Genomic DNA, 19,859 nt, shown 5'->3' with positions numbered 1-19,859 from the left:
GCGGCGCGAGGGAGCAGCGCCCGCCGCCCCGGGCAGGCCGGCCCCCCGCGCGCAGGGCCGCCACGGCCCCATGCTGCTGCCCCTGGCCTGCCTGCACGGCCGGGTGGCGCAGTGCCTCACCGCGCTCCTGGTGCTCGCAGAGCCGCCCCCGAGGCCCCGGCGCGGCGCGAGGGCGCACGGCGCGCCGCCCCCGCGCGCGGAGGCCGCCCTGCCCGCGAAGATGGCCGCGGAGCTCTATGCGCCCGCCGGCGCCGCAGCCGCGGCCGCCACCGCCACGGACATCGCCAACAGCAACGCCGCCGCCGCCGCCGCGGGCAGGAAGGGACGGCCCAGCGCCCCGCTGCCCGCCCTGCCACCGCCCGCGCCCGCGCCGCCCGCACTCGACAACAACAACTTGGAGAGCCCCAACTGGCAGTCCTTCCACCCGACCCTGCGCGAGAGGTGAGCCCGGGGCCTGCGCCCCCGCCCCTGCCCGCGCCCCGCGCCGACGCGAGCCCCGAGCCGTGTCCTGTGCCTCTGCCCTTTGCAGGAACGCGCTGATGTTCAACAACGAGCTCATGGCCGACGTGCACTTCGTCGTGGGGCCCCCGGGTGCGGCCCGGAGGGTGCCTGCCCACAAGGTTGGTAGAGGCTCGGCCCTTTGAGCTCCCAAAGGCGACCGGCCGCCTCCCGAGTATGGACGGTCCTCTTCCCGGGTGTGGCAGCCGCTGGGGGCAGGGAGGGCCCAGGGCTCAGGGCAGCTCTCTCTCTCTCTCATCCACAGTATGTCTTGGCCGTGGGTAGCTCTGTCTTTTATGCCATGTTTTACGGGGACCTGGCAGAAGTCAAGTCAGAAATCCACATCCCTGACGTGGAACCTACAGCTTTTCTCATCTTGTTGAAGTAAGTCTGCCTCCTCAGGGTGCAAGGATGGGGCGGTTCCTCGCTGCCTGGTTCCGCCAGCCAGCTGCCTGCAGCTTCCTGAATTCCACAGGGACGGAGGGCTCCTGTCCCAGGCCCTGGGTGCGCGGCGTGCCCCACGCAGCCTGTGACTTGGCCCCGTCCTGCCTAGGTACATGTACAGTGACGAGATTGACCTGGAAGCTGACACGGTGCTGGCCACTCTGTATGCCGCCAAGAAGTACATTGTCCCCGCGTTAGCAAAAGCCTGTGTCAACTTCCTGGAGACAAGTCTGGAAGCCAAAAACGCCTGTGTGCTGCTGTCCCAGAGCCGGCTGTTTGAGGAGCCCGAGCTGACCCAGCGCTGCTGGGAGGTCATCGATGCTCAGGCTGAGATGGCCCTGAGGTCCGAAGGCTTCTGTGAAATTGACTGGCAGACGCTGGAGATCATCGTGACGCGGGAGGCCCTCAACACCAAGGAGGCTGTGGTCTTCGAGGCAGTCCTGAGCTGGGCCGAGGCAGAGTGCAAGCGGCAGGGCCTGCCGGTCACCCCGCGCAACAAGAGGCATGTTTTGGGGCCAGCCCTCTACCTGGTCCGAATTCCAACCATGACCCTGGAGGAGTTCGCCAACGGCGCCGCCCAGTCGGACATCCTGACGCTGGAGGAGACCCACAACATCTTCCTGTGGTACACGGCGGCCAACAAGCCCCTCCTCGAATTCCCCCTGACCAAGAGGAAGGGCCTCGCCCCGCAGACGTGCCACCGCTTCCAGTCCTCCGCCTACCGCAGCAACCAGTGGCGCTACCGCGGGCGCTGCGACAGCATCCAGTTTGCCGTGGACAGGAGAGTGTTTATCGCGGGGCTGGGCTTGTACGGCTCTAGCTCCGGGAGAGCCGAGTACAGCGTGAAGATTGAACTCAAGCGGCTGGGGGTGGTCCTGGCGCAGAACCTGACCACGTTTGTTTCCGACGGCTCCAGCAGCACCTTCTCAGTCTGGTTTGAACACCCCGTGCAGGTGGAGCAGGACACCTTCTACACCGCCAGCGCCGTCCTGGATGGCAGCGAGCTCAGCTACTTCGGGCAGGAGGGCATGACCGAGGTGCAGTGCGGGAAGGTGACCTTCCAGTTCCAGTGCTCTTCCGACAGCACCAACGGGACCGGGGTCCAGGGCGGCCAGATCCCCGAGCTCATCTTCTACGCCTGAGGCGCTGTGGGGTGGCAGGGGTGCACGGCGAGTGGCAGGCCCTTTCTCTACAGGCAGCCCGTGACCCGCCACCTCAAAGGTTGCGCTCGCGGCGTGCCTCCTCTGCAAGTGGTCGGCTGGAGCCTGAAGCTGTGACACAAGACACTTTCCTGCACAGCCAGAGCCTCGGTCTCTGCATCTCTTGTACGTTGGGGCGCACGTCCCAGGTGGAGGGCAGATTTGGGGGGCACAAGGCAGGCTCCAGATTCCCTCCAAGGGGCACCCACACCGCCTGCTTTGAGGGCTTTGCCGTCTCTCGCATCCTCTTGGATTCTATTCTAAGTGGTTCTAAGCTTAAGATCTTCAGTTCAAATCCAAAATGGGAAAGTCACTTAAAGCAGTTCACCTGTTTAAGTGGATTTTCATAATAAAGTTTTAACAAAATGAGAGCCGCACGTAGATAAACGACTGCGAGTCTCAAATTGCCCTAACAGTGCTTAGCGGGTACTCCCAAGAGGCCCACCCGTCCCCGAGTTTGCCCTCTGCCGGCAGCCCGGGCCTCCGCCATCTGGGAGGGCTTGCTCTCCGGGCTGCAGCCAGACCGCTCTAGAAAAAGCCAGGTGTCAGGTTGTGTCTACTTCCTGGAGTGTCACTAGCTGCTCAAAATCCTACTGTTTGATTTCGACTGGGTGGGGGTGTGGGGGGTGCTCTGCCGGGCCCAGGGCTCCTGCCCCCGAGAGCGGACTCCCACCTCGGGCTCCCAAGCAGCCTGCACGCGCGTGCCGTGGCGTCAGGCAGGCTCGCTGAGCCTCTTGCCTCTATCCTCCCTTGCTGCAAACTCCTTGGGCATTTGCTTTGTTTCTGAAAAACCTCCGCATGACCCCTGGAGGGAGGGACCGTGTCACGCGGCACAGGGATACAGCCCCCAGCCCCAGGTCTCCCTGTGCCTGCGGCCCTCCTCCTACGGGCCCACCCTGCTGGACCGTGCCTTCCGGCCCCAGGGGACCACCCTGTGGGTGACCCAGGACTGCACGCCCTGCCCACCCTCCCTGGCCCCACACACCACCTCCTTAGTACAAGGAGATGTGCCTCTAGACGCTGATGGGCGAAGGAGGGAGCAGCCCTTCCAAGCCAACCGTGCAAACAGTCCTCACGGTAAAGCTGCCATAAAGGCCGACCAACCGTGGCTGGGAAAGGCCCAGCTCCGTCCGCAGGGGGCCTGCCCACCCCGAGGCACCGTGCTGCCAGGGGTGCTCCTCGAGAGGTGGAGAGACAGGCCCCCATCCACGCAGCACTTTCGTCTCACTCCATCCCTACCTGCGGGCACTGACCACAGCGTTCTGGTTTTAAACCGGAAATAACCCCCCAGGCTGCTGGGCTCCTGGCAGCCTCCAGGCGACGCTTGTTCCCTGCGAGGCCCTTGCCCTTGCACGCACCACCCTCCCACCCAGAGCACCGGCAGCGCCCCCCGTGAGCCCCACAGTACCTATTGCTGGTGCGTTGATGCAGAGCTCTCTCGCCAAAAGAAGGAACGTCTTCCCCAGCACGTAAACGTTCACCTGTCGTGAAGACACCACAACTAAGAAGGGCGTTCGTGTGCAGGAAGTGTTTGCTTTTTTTTTTTTTCATCGTTCAGTCTTTAAGAGCCCCCCTGCTGCCCCACACGAGCCCCCAGAGCAGCCCAGGGCACTCCTTCCCTCTCCCAGGTGGCTTTTTTAGACTCTACCACTATCTCAGCAACGACTGAACTTGCTAAGAAAAACTGCCTCAAGAGTAGCTGGCCGAGCAGAATCATCCAGTGCGCAAGGCGCCACGACTGCGGGGGCCACGGCCACTCCTCTCCCCCGTTCCCAGGGGCTCACGGGGGCATCCTCTTCTGTCCCCACGGGCCAGCTCAGTCCTGGCTGTGGGGCTCTGCAGGCCTCAGTGATCCTCCACCGCTCCCACCTCAGGTCCAGATCCACCGTGGAGCCTGCCCCTGACCCAGTCATCTTCCAGAACCTCCCCGGGCGCGACTGAGCCCGGGGCCTGGCCAGGCACTGTCCTCCCAGCCTGCCTGGCGCTGGCCGAGGGCTGGGCAGCTCGCGGGGAGGGCGCTGCTGAGCGGAGTGACGGCAGGAGCGGCGCAGGGGAGGCGTGGATGGCGCGCAGATCCGAGAAGAGCCCAGGCTCTCGCCCCAGGCCCGAGCTGTGGGCTTCGCCGTCCCAGCCGGAGCTGGAGAAACCCCTGGCCACCTGTCTTCACCCCAGCTCTGCCCACAGGACTCGGGCCTCGCAGGAGGGCTGGCTCTGGCCCTCTGCCTCTGACTGCCTCAGAGAGCTCCCTCACCCGATCAAGCCTGGCCTGTGAGCCCCTTGGCCCAGCACCCAAGAGGGCACCAGAAAAGGTGCTGAGGAAGAGTGAAGACCTTGTTGTGTGCCATATCCATCACGGGGCTTGCAGATGGCACACGGGCGCCTGCTGCCACCAGGGGACCAGGGTGCTAAGGAATGGTACAACATTGAGTCTCCCCAGGGGAGGAGATGAGGGTACCTGTGGGCACCAGGTAGCCTGGGGCCTTCCCAGCGGGGGCCAGGCCTCCCTGTCCAGGCAGCAGAGGGCACCCCCCACCCCACTGGCAGTCACTCTGCCCTCCTCCAAGATCCCCATCCCAAGGGCTGGGGGCTCCCGGGGTGCCTGCCACCAAAGTGCGCGTGTCGGTGTGCACCTCCCTCCGCTGGGTTCCCACCAGGCTCCTGCATCCCGACCCTCCTGCCTCACCCTCCGCTGAGACCAGAGCAGAACGGACCTGCCACCCGGTGTGCCGTCTCCGCCTTCCCCGCAGCACATCCCGATTCTGCCTGCCCACGCCGTGACCCCCACCACCCCAACCCCGGGACCTAGGCAGACGAAGCCTGAATGCTGCAGGAAAGCGTTCTCTGAACAACTTCAAGTGGAAAATCAAATTTTAAAAAGGATATGCCTGTAAAATGCGTGGTTATTGCCAGAGATGCTTTGACGGTCACTCTCCCGTGTCCGCGGCTGTGTGTGGGTGGCCAGCCCTCCCTGGCCCCTAGCACATGGCGGGCAGGCTCCGCAGACCCTGAGGGCTCCCGGCTCTGCCTCTGAGGGGCCGTGGCCCAGGCACGTGAGTGCCTCTGTGTCAGCCTCACTATAAGGGGGCACAAAGGGACGTCCCGCCAGGACCCTCAGGGCGCAGAGAGTGCTGGCTGTGAGCTGAAGCCGGGAGGAAGCCTGCCTGGGTGTGCGTGTGAGCGAGGACAGAGGGGGCCCTGGGCGTGCGTGTGAGCGAGGACGGAGGGGGCCCTGGGCGTGCGTGTGAGCGAGAACGGAGAGAGCCCTGGGTCTTCTGCTCACGCCCTCCGAGCGCCCAGCCCTCGGCAGTGCAAGCCCCCGAGTGGGACCCTCGCCCGACACGCGTGCTCCACGTCCACATCAGCTGCAGACACGTGTGTCCTGTGAGCGCTGAGCCTGTCCCAGCCCCTCCAGGGCGGGGCCAGGTCACCTCCCACCTTCCCAGTGCCCAGGCTGGGCTCTGCCCAAGACCAGGGGGCCCGAGGCTCACCCTTCCACCTGAGGTGTTAAAACTGTCTGTGTGGCTCCAGCCTGAACGTACGGGGTCTCACTGGCCAGCACGGTGACTCTCCGCTGGGCCCTGATCCAGCCCCAGGTGAGTGGGAGCATCTACTCTGTCACCCTCTCCCACCTGAACCCTGACTGGTGTCCCGCTTCCCAATGTGTGAAGCAAGAAAGTACTGGAACACCTCCCTCTCCCTCCCAAGCGGCGCCCAAGCACTTCTGGAGCGCTGTCCTGTGCGAGCCCTCACTCCTGTCCTTCCTGGGGAGTCACCAGGATGGAAACCAGGCCACGTGGCCTTGCCCTGACCAAACACGGCACATGGAGTGCTGGATTTTCACGATTCCAAGGGATTATGTTTAGCGTGACCCCTGAATGTTTCAACAGGGCTCCTGAGAGATGCCATTTATAAAGGCACCTGAGAGAACACAAATGCAGGCGGCATCTGAGTTCAGTGAAGGTCTGTGTGCCGGCACCGAGGGCACTGAAGGCCCAGCACCCGGGCAGCACAGCGCCAGGCTCGCGAGGAAGCTTCCCCGGGGCCGTGGGATTCCTGCGAGTCCTGCATGAGTCCTCACACTGCGGTCACGGCTGCTTTCCACGACATTAGTTCTCCTTCCGAGCCCTCAGTGGAATGATCGCCACAGAGCCCAGCTCCAGGGCACGGGGCCAAGCTCACCCCAGCCCCAGCGCCACCACCAGGGACAAGTGCGGAGTTGCAGCGGCTCCGCCCCAGCGCTGCTCCCACCCCGTGAGTGTCCCATCCACACAGGTGTCCCTCTTGTTGGGTCTTCCCATTACCGTCAGGCATTTGGAAATGAGAGGTGCCTTCCTGGAACTCAGAAAGCAAGTTTCTCTAAATAGACTGTAAATGTAAGTTTTTATATTGTTTAAAACGTATGCATGTGAGTCCATTTTTTTTTTCTTTTAAAGAATCTCCCTTGCCTTGGACAAAGTTCACCTGGGTCTCTCCATTGGCTCTAAGGCCAGGGCTGCCCAGCCCCCGGGACAACACCATCACCCTGTGTCCACTGTCTCCCTACCCACTCTGTTTGCCAGTTTCCAAACAGAGACCCACACCCTGTGTGTCCTTCGCCTGTGGACCCTCCCAACCGGGGCAGGAAAGGGACTGAGAAAGGAAATGCATCTACCTGGAGCAGGTCGCTGAGGTCAAGGAGCATGTCTGCAAGGGGAGTCAAGGAGCAGTGCCCAGGCCCACAGGCTCCGGCCACCCGACAACTTCCAGGAGGCAGAGCCTGGCTGCAGACCTAAGCTCAGCACTGGACCATGAGGGCAGAGTGAGGCAGCCGCATCAGGGCTCACCTTCTGGGAGACCTCCGAGTCACTACCGGACAAGGGGGAGTGGAGCTGGGGTGGGGGCCTGCAACACGGTTCTTGGAGTGCAACTGCCTTTGCAGGACGGCCCCGCATCTGTGTGGGCCCTGCCCAGCCAGGAGTCCCCTGCTCCGAGGGGGCCTCCTGCCCCGGCCTGCCCAAGAAGTGCGTGACCACACTCACTGCGTCTCACGAGCATCCACTGAGTGGCTGCCAGGTGCCCAGCAGTGTCCTCTGTCCCAGGACTCAAGGCTCCTGGGGGACAGACACACACACCAGGCCACCTTTGGTGGCCGGCAGGCACCACTACGGTACTGGTGCTTGAGGGGGCAGCTGTGGGGACTCTGGCGTGGGACCTGTCCTTGCTCTCAGCAGATGGTTAAGTAGAAACCAGAATATGTCCTAAGCGATTCAAAACTCAGCCAGACACATACACAGAAATATAAAGCACAAGCCACTGAGAAAGGCAACTTGTCAAATGAAGTGAAATTAGTGTCATTCATGGATGTGCTATGGCTTTGAGAAGTGACTAAGAAATCCCCATGATGCTGAACCAGAGCCCAGACCAGGTGTCCAGAAGGAAATCCTGGGCCCAACAGAGCAAGGAGAAAGGAAGTCCCAATGCCAAAGCCTCACACCAGGCGGCGAGCGTCTGAACATGGCCTCCAAGGTCCTTGAATCAAAGGCACCTTGTTTCTCCGTATGAAGGCAGACGTTTCATCAGGGAGTGTAGTCACAGGAAGACAGATAATGCCACAGTGCAGACCAACAAACTAGTGAGAAGAACTTTGAAAAAAAGAGAAGTGAAATCACAAGAAATGAAAGGAAGACCACCGTAAATATATGAGCGGGAATCGGTGACGACAGAACAAATTAACATAACCAAGAGACTATATGCCGTAAGATTCCAACTCTAAGACATTCTGGAAAAGGCAATACTCTGGAGACAGTGAAAGGGTCAGGGGTTGCCAAGGGTCAGGTGGGAGGATGAACAGGCGGGGCACGGGATTTTCAGGGCAGCGAAGCCACTTGTATGACACCACGATGGCGGACACGTGGCCTTTCACTCGTCAAACGCGTGGAGCGTGGACCACCAAGAGTGAGCCCTCACATCAGCTATGGACTTCAGTTAACAGTACCGTATCAACACGGGTCCATCAATTGTAACATACAGCACACTAACATGAGCTGATCATAGGGAAACTCTGTGCTGGGTGGAGAAGACGGAACTCTGCACAATTTCTTCATAAATCTAAAACTGCTCTTAAAAATGAAGTCTATTTTTAAAATAATACTAATAAAATAAATGCAAAAAAAACGGGCAAAAGTTTTGAACAGATGTTTCATGAAGCAAAGAGCCCCCCAACTCAGCAGCTATCACAGAAAAGCAAACTAAAGCACCCCTACAACAGCAACAGATGACCGCAGCTGCCACGCCCGCCGGCAGGGCGCCCAGTGGAACACCGGCCCTGCTCGAGGGCCTCCGACCACGAGGAGAGGACGAAAGAATGTTCACAGCAGCTCCGGCACAAGAGCAAAGACCGGGAACAGCCCGGGTGTCCGTCGACAGAGACACCGATGACCTGTCACACACTCGCCCCATGGAGACAAGACGGCAGAGGCCTGCCAGGCGACAGACCTGCAGGAAGAGCACACACCCACATCCCGGACAGGGCGTTCCAGAACAAGCAAAACTAACCCACGGGCGTCACCAGGAGAGCGGGTGCCTCTGGGGTGGGGTGTTGGTGCCGCCCTGCATCCCGACAGAAGACCTGGTCGCACAGACACGTGCACTCCTCAGAACTCATCAAATGGCATGATGAAGACTTGTGCATTTCGTTTTATGCCAATTTTACCTTAAAAGGAAATAAGAACCATAAACAAATACTGGTATCTAGTCAGTTAATAATCTGCCTGCTGAAGGGCTTGGGGGCACTGGATAGATGTCTGCACCCTACTTTGAAAAACACCAAAAAAGGACAGTCTGAGGGACGGCTGGCGGGTGGGAGGGGGCCGAGCATAGACTAGCAAGGTGTGGATGGAGCCACTGGGGTGGGGGGCGCCCACTGCATAATCAATCCTTTCAACTTTGCCACGTGTTTGATATTTTTCATAATAAAATGATGGGGGGGGAAATGTGTATATTTTAAAAAGGAGATTGGGATTCAACTTTTAACCAAGTTACAATGAAATGACATTTGCTGTCCTTGAAATGACAATGGCAGGACACCTGACCCGTGTCCACAGGAATGTCTAGACAGCCCTGGTTCCTCTCTGAGCAGGATGATCTGAATTACGTGCTTCCTGAACGAGGCGCCCCCCTCAGGCCGCATCCTGGGCCAGAGCCCACCAACGCCCCCCGGGCCTCACTGGGTCCAACTGATGGGCGTTTGGGGTTCTATGGCTTGGAAAAGTCTCCTGTCTGGCTGGCCCCTGGGCCAGTGTCCTTCCCAGCAGCCATTCTCTTTTGCTAGGCAGCTGCGTCCAACCTCAGTGCAGAGACCCCAGACCCCCAAACCTGCTGGGACGGTAAGTAAGCCCACAGACGAGGCCTGCGTGAAGCCCTGGCTCAGCATGAGTGTAGTTCTGTCGGCCTCTCTGTCTCCCTCCCATCCTCCTGGGGCCCAGTCGTGTTCTAGCAGGCGGCACTTCTGCTCAACGAACACCCACTTCAGTGCCTGTCCTAGAAGAGGTGCATCAGCACAAAGAAGGGTGGCGGATAAAACACCTTCAGAAGATCCTGGACGTTCCTGAGGGTCCAAAGACCAGAGTGCGTCCAGTGGGTTTAGAAAGCATGCGGCGGCCCACACTGGGCCACCACTGCCCCTGGGGCCTAGGAGTAGCTCCGCCCCGAGGGGATGGGAGACCCTCTGGTGGGCCCACACAGCACTGCTGGGAAAACAATCACAGACAGGACCCGATTTAAACTGAGACTCATTTTTGGTCAAAGGAAAAGTTTACAGAGATTTAAATAAGGCAGAAGTAAAGGTCAAAAGAACGTGATATTCGTCTACGCTGCCTCTGATACAGTGTCTCTCCAGGTGAAAAACTGCCCCTGAACATCCAGAGGTCCGAAATGTCATGTGTGTGCGTGGACGCCACACTTTAGGATGAACAGTGAGGCCAGGGGTGCAGCCACGTGAGCCAACAGCACCCTCCTGGGGCCGTACCGGACACGAGACGGTGAGTCCCAGGAACAACGGTGCCATCACCACTAAAGAGCCAAACCTCGACCTCCCTGAGAAGGATGACCTGCCCAGCACCCACCCACCCTCCAACCCCGCGGGGTGCCCCCTGCTCTGGCGAGCCCTTCCCCAGGCAGCCAGCACCAGCTGGCAGTTATTCACGAGCCGGCCCACAGCTCTGTTTAGAGCAGGAGCTCGCAGCCACGCCCTACCAAGGACAAAGGCCACCAGGACACCTCTCCCTGGTGTCCTGCTGCACCGGTTATCACCTGGCAGTGCAGCTGTACCTGCACAGCGACATGCAGCCCTGATGTAAGGCTCGAAGAGACCACCCAAGTCCCGGAGGCAATCCTCAAAGGGGCCGGGAGTGGAAGCAGGCATCAAGGGGAGTTACAGGGCTGTGTGACAAGGGAGGGCGGCGCCTGGACGCGGAGGTGCGTGGTGGGGGGGGTTGGGCAGCAGCCAGGAGCCACCTAGGAAAAGGAAGGGCTTCCTGTTGCGCCAGGGGGCCTGCCAGCTGCTCCTGCTCCCCCTCAGGGCACTGGCTGCCCCCACAGCAGAAGGCAGAGGTCAAGGCCACAGCCTGGAGCTCACAGAGTCCCACCCGAGGGAAGATAAAATGTAGGACTCAGGGACTTACAAGACAGCCTCGAGGGACCCAACTGTCAAGAAGTGGGCCAAACACCATGCACTCAGGCTCCCTCCAGGCCCTGGTCAGCTCCTGCTCCGCACGGCCACAAGGGTGCAAAGGCTTAACGCCACGGCCAGCGGCAGTCAGCTTGGAGAAGAGAAAGTGGGCAGGGACCCCTGTGATGGCACTGCCAGGTCCTGCCCAGGTCCTGAGCCGAGCACATCCCAAGATATGCAGTGAGGACCCAGACGGGCCAGCCTCCACTGAACCCGGGCTAGCTCCCCACAACTCTCTGCCTGCCAGAGGAAACGAAGTCCCCTGCGGGCGCAAAATTATCCACAGTTGCCACAGGTTTTCAAACACTACATCCAGCACTTCGATAAAAACTTACCAAGTATGACAACAGACAGGACCAAATAACCAAAACCAAAAGAAAACTCAGACAATAAAAACAGAACCACCAATGACCCCACTGTTGGAGTTACTAAAGGCTTTCATATAACTGCAGAGACGGAGAATTTTACCAAAGAACTGGAATCTAATAAAAGAATCTAATGTAAAACCATCATTGAAGTTAGGAAGTTAATAGATGGGTTTAACAACCAGTTAGACACTGCAAAGGAAAGGATGAAAGAACTCAAGACAGGTCACTGGACAACATTCAGAGTGAAACAGAGACAGGAAAAATAAAAAAAACGGAATGGAAAATACACAACACAACCTGAGACATGAGGAAAGGGTCTAACGTGTGTGTAACTGGGATCCTAGAAAGGGAACAGAGAAAGAACGGCAGAGAAACTATGTCTGAAAAGATACCTCCCAAGATTTCCCCAAAACAGACAAAAGACATTAAGTCACAAATTCCAGAAGTTCTACAAATAACAAGCTGGACAAATAGAAAGAAAACCACATCTAAGTACATCAGAGTCAAACCCCTGAAAGAAAAAGATATTTCTTAAAAGCAGGTAGTGGTAAGAGACGGTAACCTTCAAACAGTGACAAGATGATGTAAAGCCCACTCCACAGCACCACGGAAGGCGGAAGGCAGAAGCGGGACGACAGCAGTACAGCTCCAGGAGAAACACCTGCTGCCCCAGAATTCCACACTCACTGAAAATATCTTTCAAAATGAGGACAAAACAAAGATGTTTTCACATAAAAGCTGAAGGAGTCTTTTCCTAGCAGGCATACTGTTTTTCAGACAGAGGACAACGATCCCAGATGAAACCACAGAAACACAGGAATGGAAAGGGTCAGAGCAAGTAGGTGTGACTGAACACACTAACGGCTGGGGAAGCAGTGCCCACAGTGCCCCTAGCAGGGCCCGGGAGAGCGCGTCCTGCCAGGAAAGGCCAGCTTCTAACTTAAGGTCAAGGGCACAGGACACAGTCTCTAGGGTAACCACCAAAGCAGTAATAAGTAAATAAATAACAAAGTATTTGAAGGAAAACAGAATAACGAAATACTTGATTACTCTAAGAGGTTGTAAGAAAGGGAAAACAGAGAACAAACAGAAAATAGTAAGATATTAGAATTAAATTCAAATATATCAATAAGCACATTGAATTTAAATGGATGAAATTCTCCAATAAAAAATGTTTTAAGACTAGATAAAAAAATTAGACAAATACACATAATTATGTAACCGAGCAGGACCCTATGGGGCCTTCCCAGAACAGGACTCCTCCACTTCACCCAAGCCCTCCACCTGCCTTTTGTCTGTAGAAAAACTTTAGTCAAAGAATAAATTTAACCAGAGCAGTGAAAAAAATTGCAGAAGGAAAGGACAACAGTCAAGCAAGACAAAATAATACCAATTTGGCCATTAAACAAAGGCAAGGACCTTTAGTTCCTCCTCAAGGGCAATAGGTACTATTCTGAGCCACGCTCTTTGAGCTGTTTTGCAGATACTGAAACCCCCATCGGGTGGAAGAAGTTAACTGCATGGTGACCACAAGCCTGTAGACCCCAGACCAGTTGGAACCAGAAGGCTGAGGATGCTGACTCCCGATTACCTCACCAACAACCAATCAGAAGAGCGTCCAAGAGCTGATCGTGCCCCCACAACCCCCTCCCCCACTCTGTCTTTAAAAACCTTTCCCTGAAAGCCTCTGGGGAGTTTGGCTCTTTTGAGCATTAGCTGCCTGGACTCCTTGCTTGGCGCCTGCAATAAACCCTGCACTTTCCTTCACCACAACCAGTGTCAGTAGGTTGGCTTTACTGTGTGTGGGCAAGTGGACCTAAGTTTGGTTCAGTAGCAATTATATGCTGCTTATAAGAAACATACCTTAAATATATCACAAAGCATTGAATTTTAAAATATGGGAAAGGACAGACCACGCACATACTCAGCAAAAGAAAGCGGGTATAGTTATACTAACACCCAACACAGCAGAATTTAAGGGGAAAAGCGTTTGGTGATAAAGAGGGACATTTTATAATGTTAAGCGTCATTTCCACCAGGAAGATACAGAATCCTGAATCTGTATCCTCTTAACACAGCATCAGAATATAATGGGAGGGCTTCCCTGGTGGCACAGTGGTTAAGAATCCGCCTGCCAATGCAGGGGACACGGGTTCGAGCCCGTGGTCCGGGAAGATCCCACATGCCGCGGAGACACTAAGCCCATGCGCCACAACTTCTGAGCCTGCGCTCTAGAACCCGCGAGCCACAACTACTGAAGCTCACGTGCCTAGAGCCCATGCTCCGCAACAAGAGAAGCCACCGCAATGAGAAGCCCGTGCACAAGAAAGAGTAGCCCCTGCTCGCCACAACTAGAGAAAAGCCCACGCACAGCAACGAAGACCCAACGCAGCCAAAAAGAACAAAAAATAAATAAAATAAAATAATAAAATAAAAAAATTTATTTAAAGAAAAGAATATAATGGGAAACAAACAAGATAAAAGGAAAAGTAGATAAGTCCACATCTGCAGTGGGAATTTTAACACTCTTCTTTAGAACAAGGGGACTGAAAAATCGGCAAGGATGATTTGAACGGGACTAACCAACTTGACCTAATGGACATTTATAGACTGCTCCACCCAACAGGTGCAGATACCCATTCCTTTGAAGTGCACATGACGCGGCCACCAAAATAGACCATGCGCTGAGCTGTAAATCAAATCTCAGCACACTGGGAAAAAAGGGAAATCATTCAGTGTTTGTCCTCTGACCACAATGGAATTATACTAGAAACTGATAATACAGAGGTAACTAGAAAACTCCCAACTGTTTTCAAAACAAGTGGTACACTTCTAAATGACTTAATATCTAAAGGAAATAAAAATGGAAATTAGAAAATATTTTGAACTGATCATAGTAAAAATGTTACACATCAAAACTGTGTGATGTAACTAAAACCTGCCTAGAGAGAAATTTATAGTCTCAAATGCTTGTATTAGGAGAAACAGAAAAAATGAAAATCAAGAACCTAAGAAAGCTGAAAATAGTAAATTAAACCGAAAGAAATTAGAAGGAAAGAAATAATAAAAGTAAATCAATGAAATATAAAATAAACGTACAATACAGATAAACAACAAAGCAAAAGTCTGGTTCTTTAAGAAGGCTGATAAAAGCTCTGGTGAGGCTGTAGAGAAACTGGAACCCTCCTACACTGCTGGCAGGAATGCAAAATAGTCCAGCTACTTTGGAAAACAGTCCAGCAGTGCCTCACAGAGTTAAACACAGAGCTCCAGTGATAGCTTATATGATTCCATTTACATGAAATGTCCAGAACAGGCAAACAGAGAGTGGCAGAAAGCAGGCTGCTGCTCGTTTAGGACTGGTGGCATGAGAGACGTCCCTTCCGAGGCGATGACAGTGCTCTAGCGTTGACTGTGGTGACGGTTGCACACTTGTGTGCATGTAACTGAAAACCAGTGACTTGCACAACATATCGGGTGAATTTCATCTCAACAAAGCCATTACCAAGGAAAAGACTAATAAAACTGGCAACCCCTAGCAACACGGATCAAAGAGAAAAAAGGCAAAATTACAAACGTAAGACATGACAGCGGGGTCGTCACTACAAGTGCCACAGACACGAAAGGGAAACCGGGAATGTTAAGGATAACTTTACTCTGATACATCTGGTCTCTGAAGTGACACAGACAAAGGCTTTGCAAAATACAACCTAGCAAAACTGGAATGAGAAGCAGAAAGGCTGGATAGTTCCACATCTACTATAGAAATTGAAGCCACAAGTACGATCTTACCACAAAGAAAGCTAAAGGCCCCGATGGCTTCGCTGTGAGTTTTCCCAAACATTTCAAGAGGAAACAGTACTGGTCACCGCTGGACTGCCCAGGGTGCAGAGCACGAGGGGGCACCTCCCAGCGGTGTCGGGGCAAGCACGACTGCGACACACCCAGTTGACGAGGACACTGCAAGAAGACAGGCCACCAGCACAGCTCCACCCAAAATATCAGCAATACCTGGAGAGGGTAACTTGGCATGACCACATCTGGGTATGCAAGGGTGGTTTAACCTTAAAAATCAGGCAGTGTGGTGGTCCAATGGTTAGGACTCCGAGCTCCCACTGCAGGGGGCCCAGGTTGGATCCCTGGTCGGGGAACTAAGATCCCGAAAGCCACGTGGCGTGGCAACCCCCCCCCCCACAAAAAATCAGTCAGTGTAATTCACCTCGGCACAGATTAAGGGGAAGAACCCCACATGATGATCATACCAATACATACATAGATGACTCAACACCCTTCACAATAAAAGCTCCTGGCAATTAGGAAAAAGGAAACACCTTCAACCTGTTACCTGATAAAGGTATCTTAGAGCAGACGTCTAAGGCAAAGGGCTGGAAACGCTCTCCGGAGCCAGAACAGAGCCGAGGATGTACCTCCCCGGCCCCCGCAACCCCTTCACACCCCACAGGGCACCACAGGCGTGCAGATGGCAACTAAGCCCGTGCGCCACAGCTACTGAGCCTGCACTCTAGAGCCCGCGAGCCACAGCTACTGAGACCGCGTGCCACAACTACTGAAGCCCGTGCGCCTAGAGCCCATGCTCTGCAACGAGAAGCCACCGCAATCAGCAGCCCACACACCGCGACGAAGAGCAGCCCCCACTAGCCGCAACTAGAGAAAGCTCGCATGCAGCAACAAAGACCCAACACAGCCAAAAATAAATAGAAATTTTTAAAAAAGAAAAAGAAAACAAAACAAGACATCCCAAAGTTCAATTAGTAAGATTACTCACTGAATTTTGTATTTTTAGATATAACATCAACATACCTCAACTGTACTTCTGTACACTGGAAACAAAAGCTACCATTTACCTTAGCTCAAAACACAAATACTTAGGAATAAAACTAACGAACAAAGTGTAAGACCTCCTCATCAAAAATGAGAGAAAGCAGAGAATACCTCAAGAAATAAGGGAGGGCTTCCCTGGTGGCGCAGTGGTTGGGAATCCGCCTGCCAATGCAGGGGACACGGGTTCAAGCCCTGGTCTGGGAAGATCCCACATGCCGCGGAGCAACTAAGCCCGTGTGCCACAACTGCTGAGCCTGCGCTCTGGAGCCACAAGCCACAACTGCTGAGCCTGCATGCCACAACTGCTGAAGCCCGCGCGCCTAGAGCCCATGCTCCACAACAGGAGAAGCCGCCGCAATGAGAGGCCCGCACGCTGCAGGGAAGAGTGGCCCCTGCTCGCCGCAGCTAGAGAGAAGCCCGCGCGCAGCAACCAAGACCCAACGCAGCCAAAAAAATACAATAAATAAATTTAAAAAGAAAGAAGGGATATTGATAGGTTGGAAGATTCAGTATTGTTAAAATGAATGTCAATTTTCCCCAAATTGATCCACAAACCCCAATCAGAATCCCAGAAGTTTTTTTTACAGAAATGGACAATCTGATTTAAAAATTTATACAGAAAAACAGAGGGCCACGAACAGCCCAGACACCCCTGAGGCAGAAGAAGAGCTGGGATTCAAGGTCTCATGCCACAGATCCTGAGACAGGTTATAAACCCGCCATACCGATAACAGTCTGGTATTGGCACAAACAGACCAGCAGAAGGGGTCAGAGACGGCAGCAATAGACCCCCACCTAAGTTCAAAACAGTGGTGCCACCACTGTGCGCTGGGAGGAATTGTTGTCAGCAGATGGCACCTTGTCACCTGGACACCCAGTGGAAAGCAGCAAACTCTGACCATCTCCTCACAACAGACACACAGACCAACCCCTTAGAAGTCCTCAATCCAATGGGAAATGTAAAACCAAAAGTTTCCAGAAGGGAACACAGGAGAATATTTCCAGGATTTGGGGCAAAGATTTCTTAAACGGGACACAAAAACATTAATCACAAAGGAGAAGACGGATAAATTGTACTTCATTAGAATTAAGAACTCTGTTCATCAAAAGATACTGCCGAGGGGCTTCCCTGGTGGCGCAGTGGTTGAGAATCTGCCTGCCAATGCAGGGGACACAGGTTCGAGCCCTGGGTCTGGGAAGATCCCACATGCCACGGAGCGACTAGGCCCGTGAGCCACAATTGCTGAGCCTGCGCGTCTGGAGCCTGTGCTCCGCAACAAGAGAGGCCGTGACAGTGAGAGGCCCACGCACCGCGATGAAGAGTGGCCCCCACTTGCCGCAACTAGAGAAAGCCCTTGCACAGAAACGAAGACCCAACACAGCCATAAATAAATAAATAAATAAAATTTAAAATTTAAAATTTAAAATTAAAAAAAAAAAAAAAAGACACTGCCGAGAGGTGGAGGGCAGCTAGGACAGGGAGGCTACCTTCCACGCAGATGCCCAGCCCCGGCCTCGGCCCAGGACATGCCTGCTGGACCCCAGGGTGTGCCCATGCTCAGCACCACTGGACGCTGGCAGGCAGGACACACTTGCCAGCAGGTCACAGAGCTCCAGAGGCCCGAGGCTGGCCAACACTGGGCGGTCCTCTCCATCTCTGCCTGGCATGGGTTTGAATTTGCAACTTCCTCATGCCCAGTGATGCTGAGTGCCTGCTGATAAACGCTAATCAGCCACCCTGAGGCCTTCTCTTGACCACATACTCTCTGCATGATACCATCATGATAGATGCATATCATCATATTATACGTTCGCCCAAACCCACATAATGTGCTACACCAAGAGTGAGCCCCAAGGTAAACCACGGACTCTGGGTGATGATGAGGCATCACTGTGGGTTCACCACTGGTAACAATGCTCCGCTCTGGGGGATGCCCATCCCGGGCGACGCTGTGCATGTGTGGGGACTGGGGGGTATGGGAAATCTCTGTACCCTCCTCTCAATTTTGCTGTGAACCTAAAACTGCTCTTAAAAATAAAGTCTATTTAGGGCTTCCCTGGTGGCGCAGTGGTTGAGAATCCGCCTGCCAATGCAGGGGACACGGGTTCGAGCCCTGGTCCGGGAAGATCCCACATGCCGCGGAGCAGCTAAGCCTGTGCGCCACAACTACTGAGGCCCACATGCCTAGAGCCCGTGCTCCGCAACAAGAGAAGGCACTGCAACGAGAGGCCCGCGCACCGCAACGAAGAGTGGCCCCCACTTGCCGCAACTAGAGAAAGCCCACGCACAGCAACGAAGACCCAACACAGCCAAAAATAAATAAATAAAATAAATAAATTTATTTAAATAAACAATTCTCTTCAATTCTTAGGCTGTCCCTGGGGAGGCAAGCAGCGGGGGAGGGGCGGAGGGAAGCAGGTAATGGTGGGCTGGGGAGAAGGGAGTCCCCAGCTGCACTGCCCTCCAAGAAAGAAGATCCCCAGGTGAACCTGAGGAGAGGGACAGAAGCTCAGTCTGGAAGCCCACCCCCCCGCCCCAGATCTGCAGACCTGAACCGCTGTTAACAAGACCCCCGGTGTCTGAAGCCTGGGAGAGAAGAAGATCTGAAGGTCGCGGTGGGCAGGACACGGCTGTGGCCATCGGCACGCTCTACACAGAAAGGGTGACAGGTGACAGCAGCCTCCTGGCCTAGACCATTGCTAGGGCTCACCTGCTCATACACAGGCCTGCTGGCAGCTCGGCTGGAACCCAGTAAATACCAAAGACTTAAAAAATAGCTGTGGGCAAAAACACACCTCCCATGGATGTGTTTCACAAAAAGTTGCGGTGGGATTTCCCTAGTGGCACAGTGGATAAGACTCCACGCTCCCAATACAGGGGGCCTGGGTTCGAACCCCAGTCAGGGAACTAGATCCCACATGCATGCCGCAACTAAACGTTCACATGCCACAACTAAGGAGCCCACGTGCTGCAACTAAGGAACTGGCAAGCCACAACTAAGGAGCCCACAAGCCGCAACTAAGGAGCCCGCCTGCCACAACTAAGACCCAGTGCAACCAAATAAATAAATAAATAAATAAATAAATAAATAAATAAATTCCCTGGCAGTCCAGTGGTTAAGACTTCGCCTTCAAATGCAGGGAGTGCGGGTTCGATCCCTGGTCAGGGAGCTAAGATCCCACATGCCTCAAGGCCAAAAAAATCAAAACATAAAACAGAAGCAATATTGTAAAAAATTCAATAGGGATTTTGAAGATGGTCTATGTTAAAATAAAAAAAAAAAAAAGCGGGGGGGGATTCCCCTGGTGGTCCAGTAGTTAAGACTCTGCGCTCCCAATGCAGGGGGCCCGGGTTCGATCCCTGCTCTGGGAACTAGATCCCGCATGCATGCCATGACTAAGAGTCTGTGTGACGCTACTAAAGATCCCACGTGCCACACCGAAGATCCCACGTGCTGCAACTAAGACCTGGTACAGCTAAAACAGATAAATAATAAATAAATATTTTAAAATACATAAATAAATAAATTTTTAAAAAGCTCCAGTAACAATCTGGACACACAGCTCGGGAAGACGCGCTGGCCGGGTCACCTGCCCGGCAGCAACAGGGGTGTCTGCTCACAGCCTGAAAGTTTCTGCCAAATGCCCACCCAGGGACGGACGGTCTCGAGAGCAGGTCTCTCCTCAGCCTGTCCCAGCGAGGGCTTTACCCTCTGTGGGTCGGGGAGAGGGAGGCGCTGTCTTCAGGGCCAGTGCAGCCCCAGGCAGCAGAGACAGGAGGGCAGCCTGGGGCAAGGAGAA

The 19,859-nt window shown here is 54.7% G+C and overlaps 2 protein-coding genes across 4 annotated transcripts in view; one reads left to right on the top strand and one right to left on the bottom strand.

Moving 5' to 3' along the window:
- The window catches only part of BRF1 (BRF1 RNA polymerase III transcription initiation factor subunit), a 71,952-nt gene that overhangs the window by 22,688 nt on the left and 29,405 nt on the right, over positions 1-19,859 (bottom strand). For 2 of the 3 annotated variants that reach the window (XM_068539393.1, XM_068539402.1), the window contains exons 4-5: positions 6,793-6,824; positions 3,550-3,622 (exon numbers count right to left, since the gene is read on the bottom strand). The exons of the other annotated variant lie outside the window; for it this stretch is intronic. In XM_068539393.1, the coding sequence (XP_068395494.1) occupies positions 3,550-3,622; positions 6,793-6,824 (105 nt within the window). The remainder of the gene's footprint in view (positions 1-3,549; positions 3,623-6,792; positions 6,825-19,859) is intronic. 3 annotated transcript variants of the gene reach the window in all.
- On the top strand, positions 9-2,528 carry BTBD6 (BTB domain containing 6). The gene is made up of 4 exons (XM_068539452.1): positions 9-441; positions 530-620; positions 764-882; positions 1,052-2,528. The coding sequence occupies exons 1-4, from the start codon at positions 71-73 to the stop codon at positions 2,082-2,084; spliced, it is 1,614 nt and encodes a 537-aa protein (XP_068395553.1). The 5' UTR covers positions 9-70; the 3' UTR covers positions 2,085-2,528.

This window comes from Eschrichtius robustus, chromosome 1 (assembly GCF_028021215.1).
Source record: "Eschrichtius robustus isolate mEscRob2 chromosome 1, mEscRob2.pri, whole genome shotgun sequence".
In the NCBI taxonomy this organism is placed as follows: Eukaryota; Metazoa; Chordata; class Mammalia; order Artiodactyla; family Eschrichtiidae; genus Eschrichtius; species Eschrichtius robustus.
This window is presented reverse-complemented; position numbering and strand designations above follow the sequence as displayed.

What these genes read in the sequence shown, in the direction of transcription:
- BTBD6 (XM_068539452.1), top strand. Translation starts at nt 71, where the DNA reads ATGCTGCTGCCCCTGGCCTGCCTGCACGGCCGGGTGGCGCAGTGCCTC. An exon ending in CACCCGACCCTGCGCGAGAG is followed by an intron (nt 442 to 529) that starts GTGAGCCCGGGG and finishes TGCCCTTTGCAG; the next exon opens with GAACGCGCTGATGTTCAACA. An exon ending in GGAGGGTGCCTGCCCACAAG is followed by an intron (nt 621 to 763) that starts GTTGGTAGAGGC and finishes TCTCATCCACAG; the next exon opens with TATGTCTTGGCCGTGGGTAG.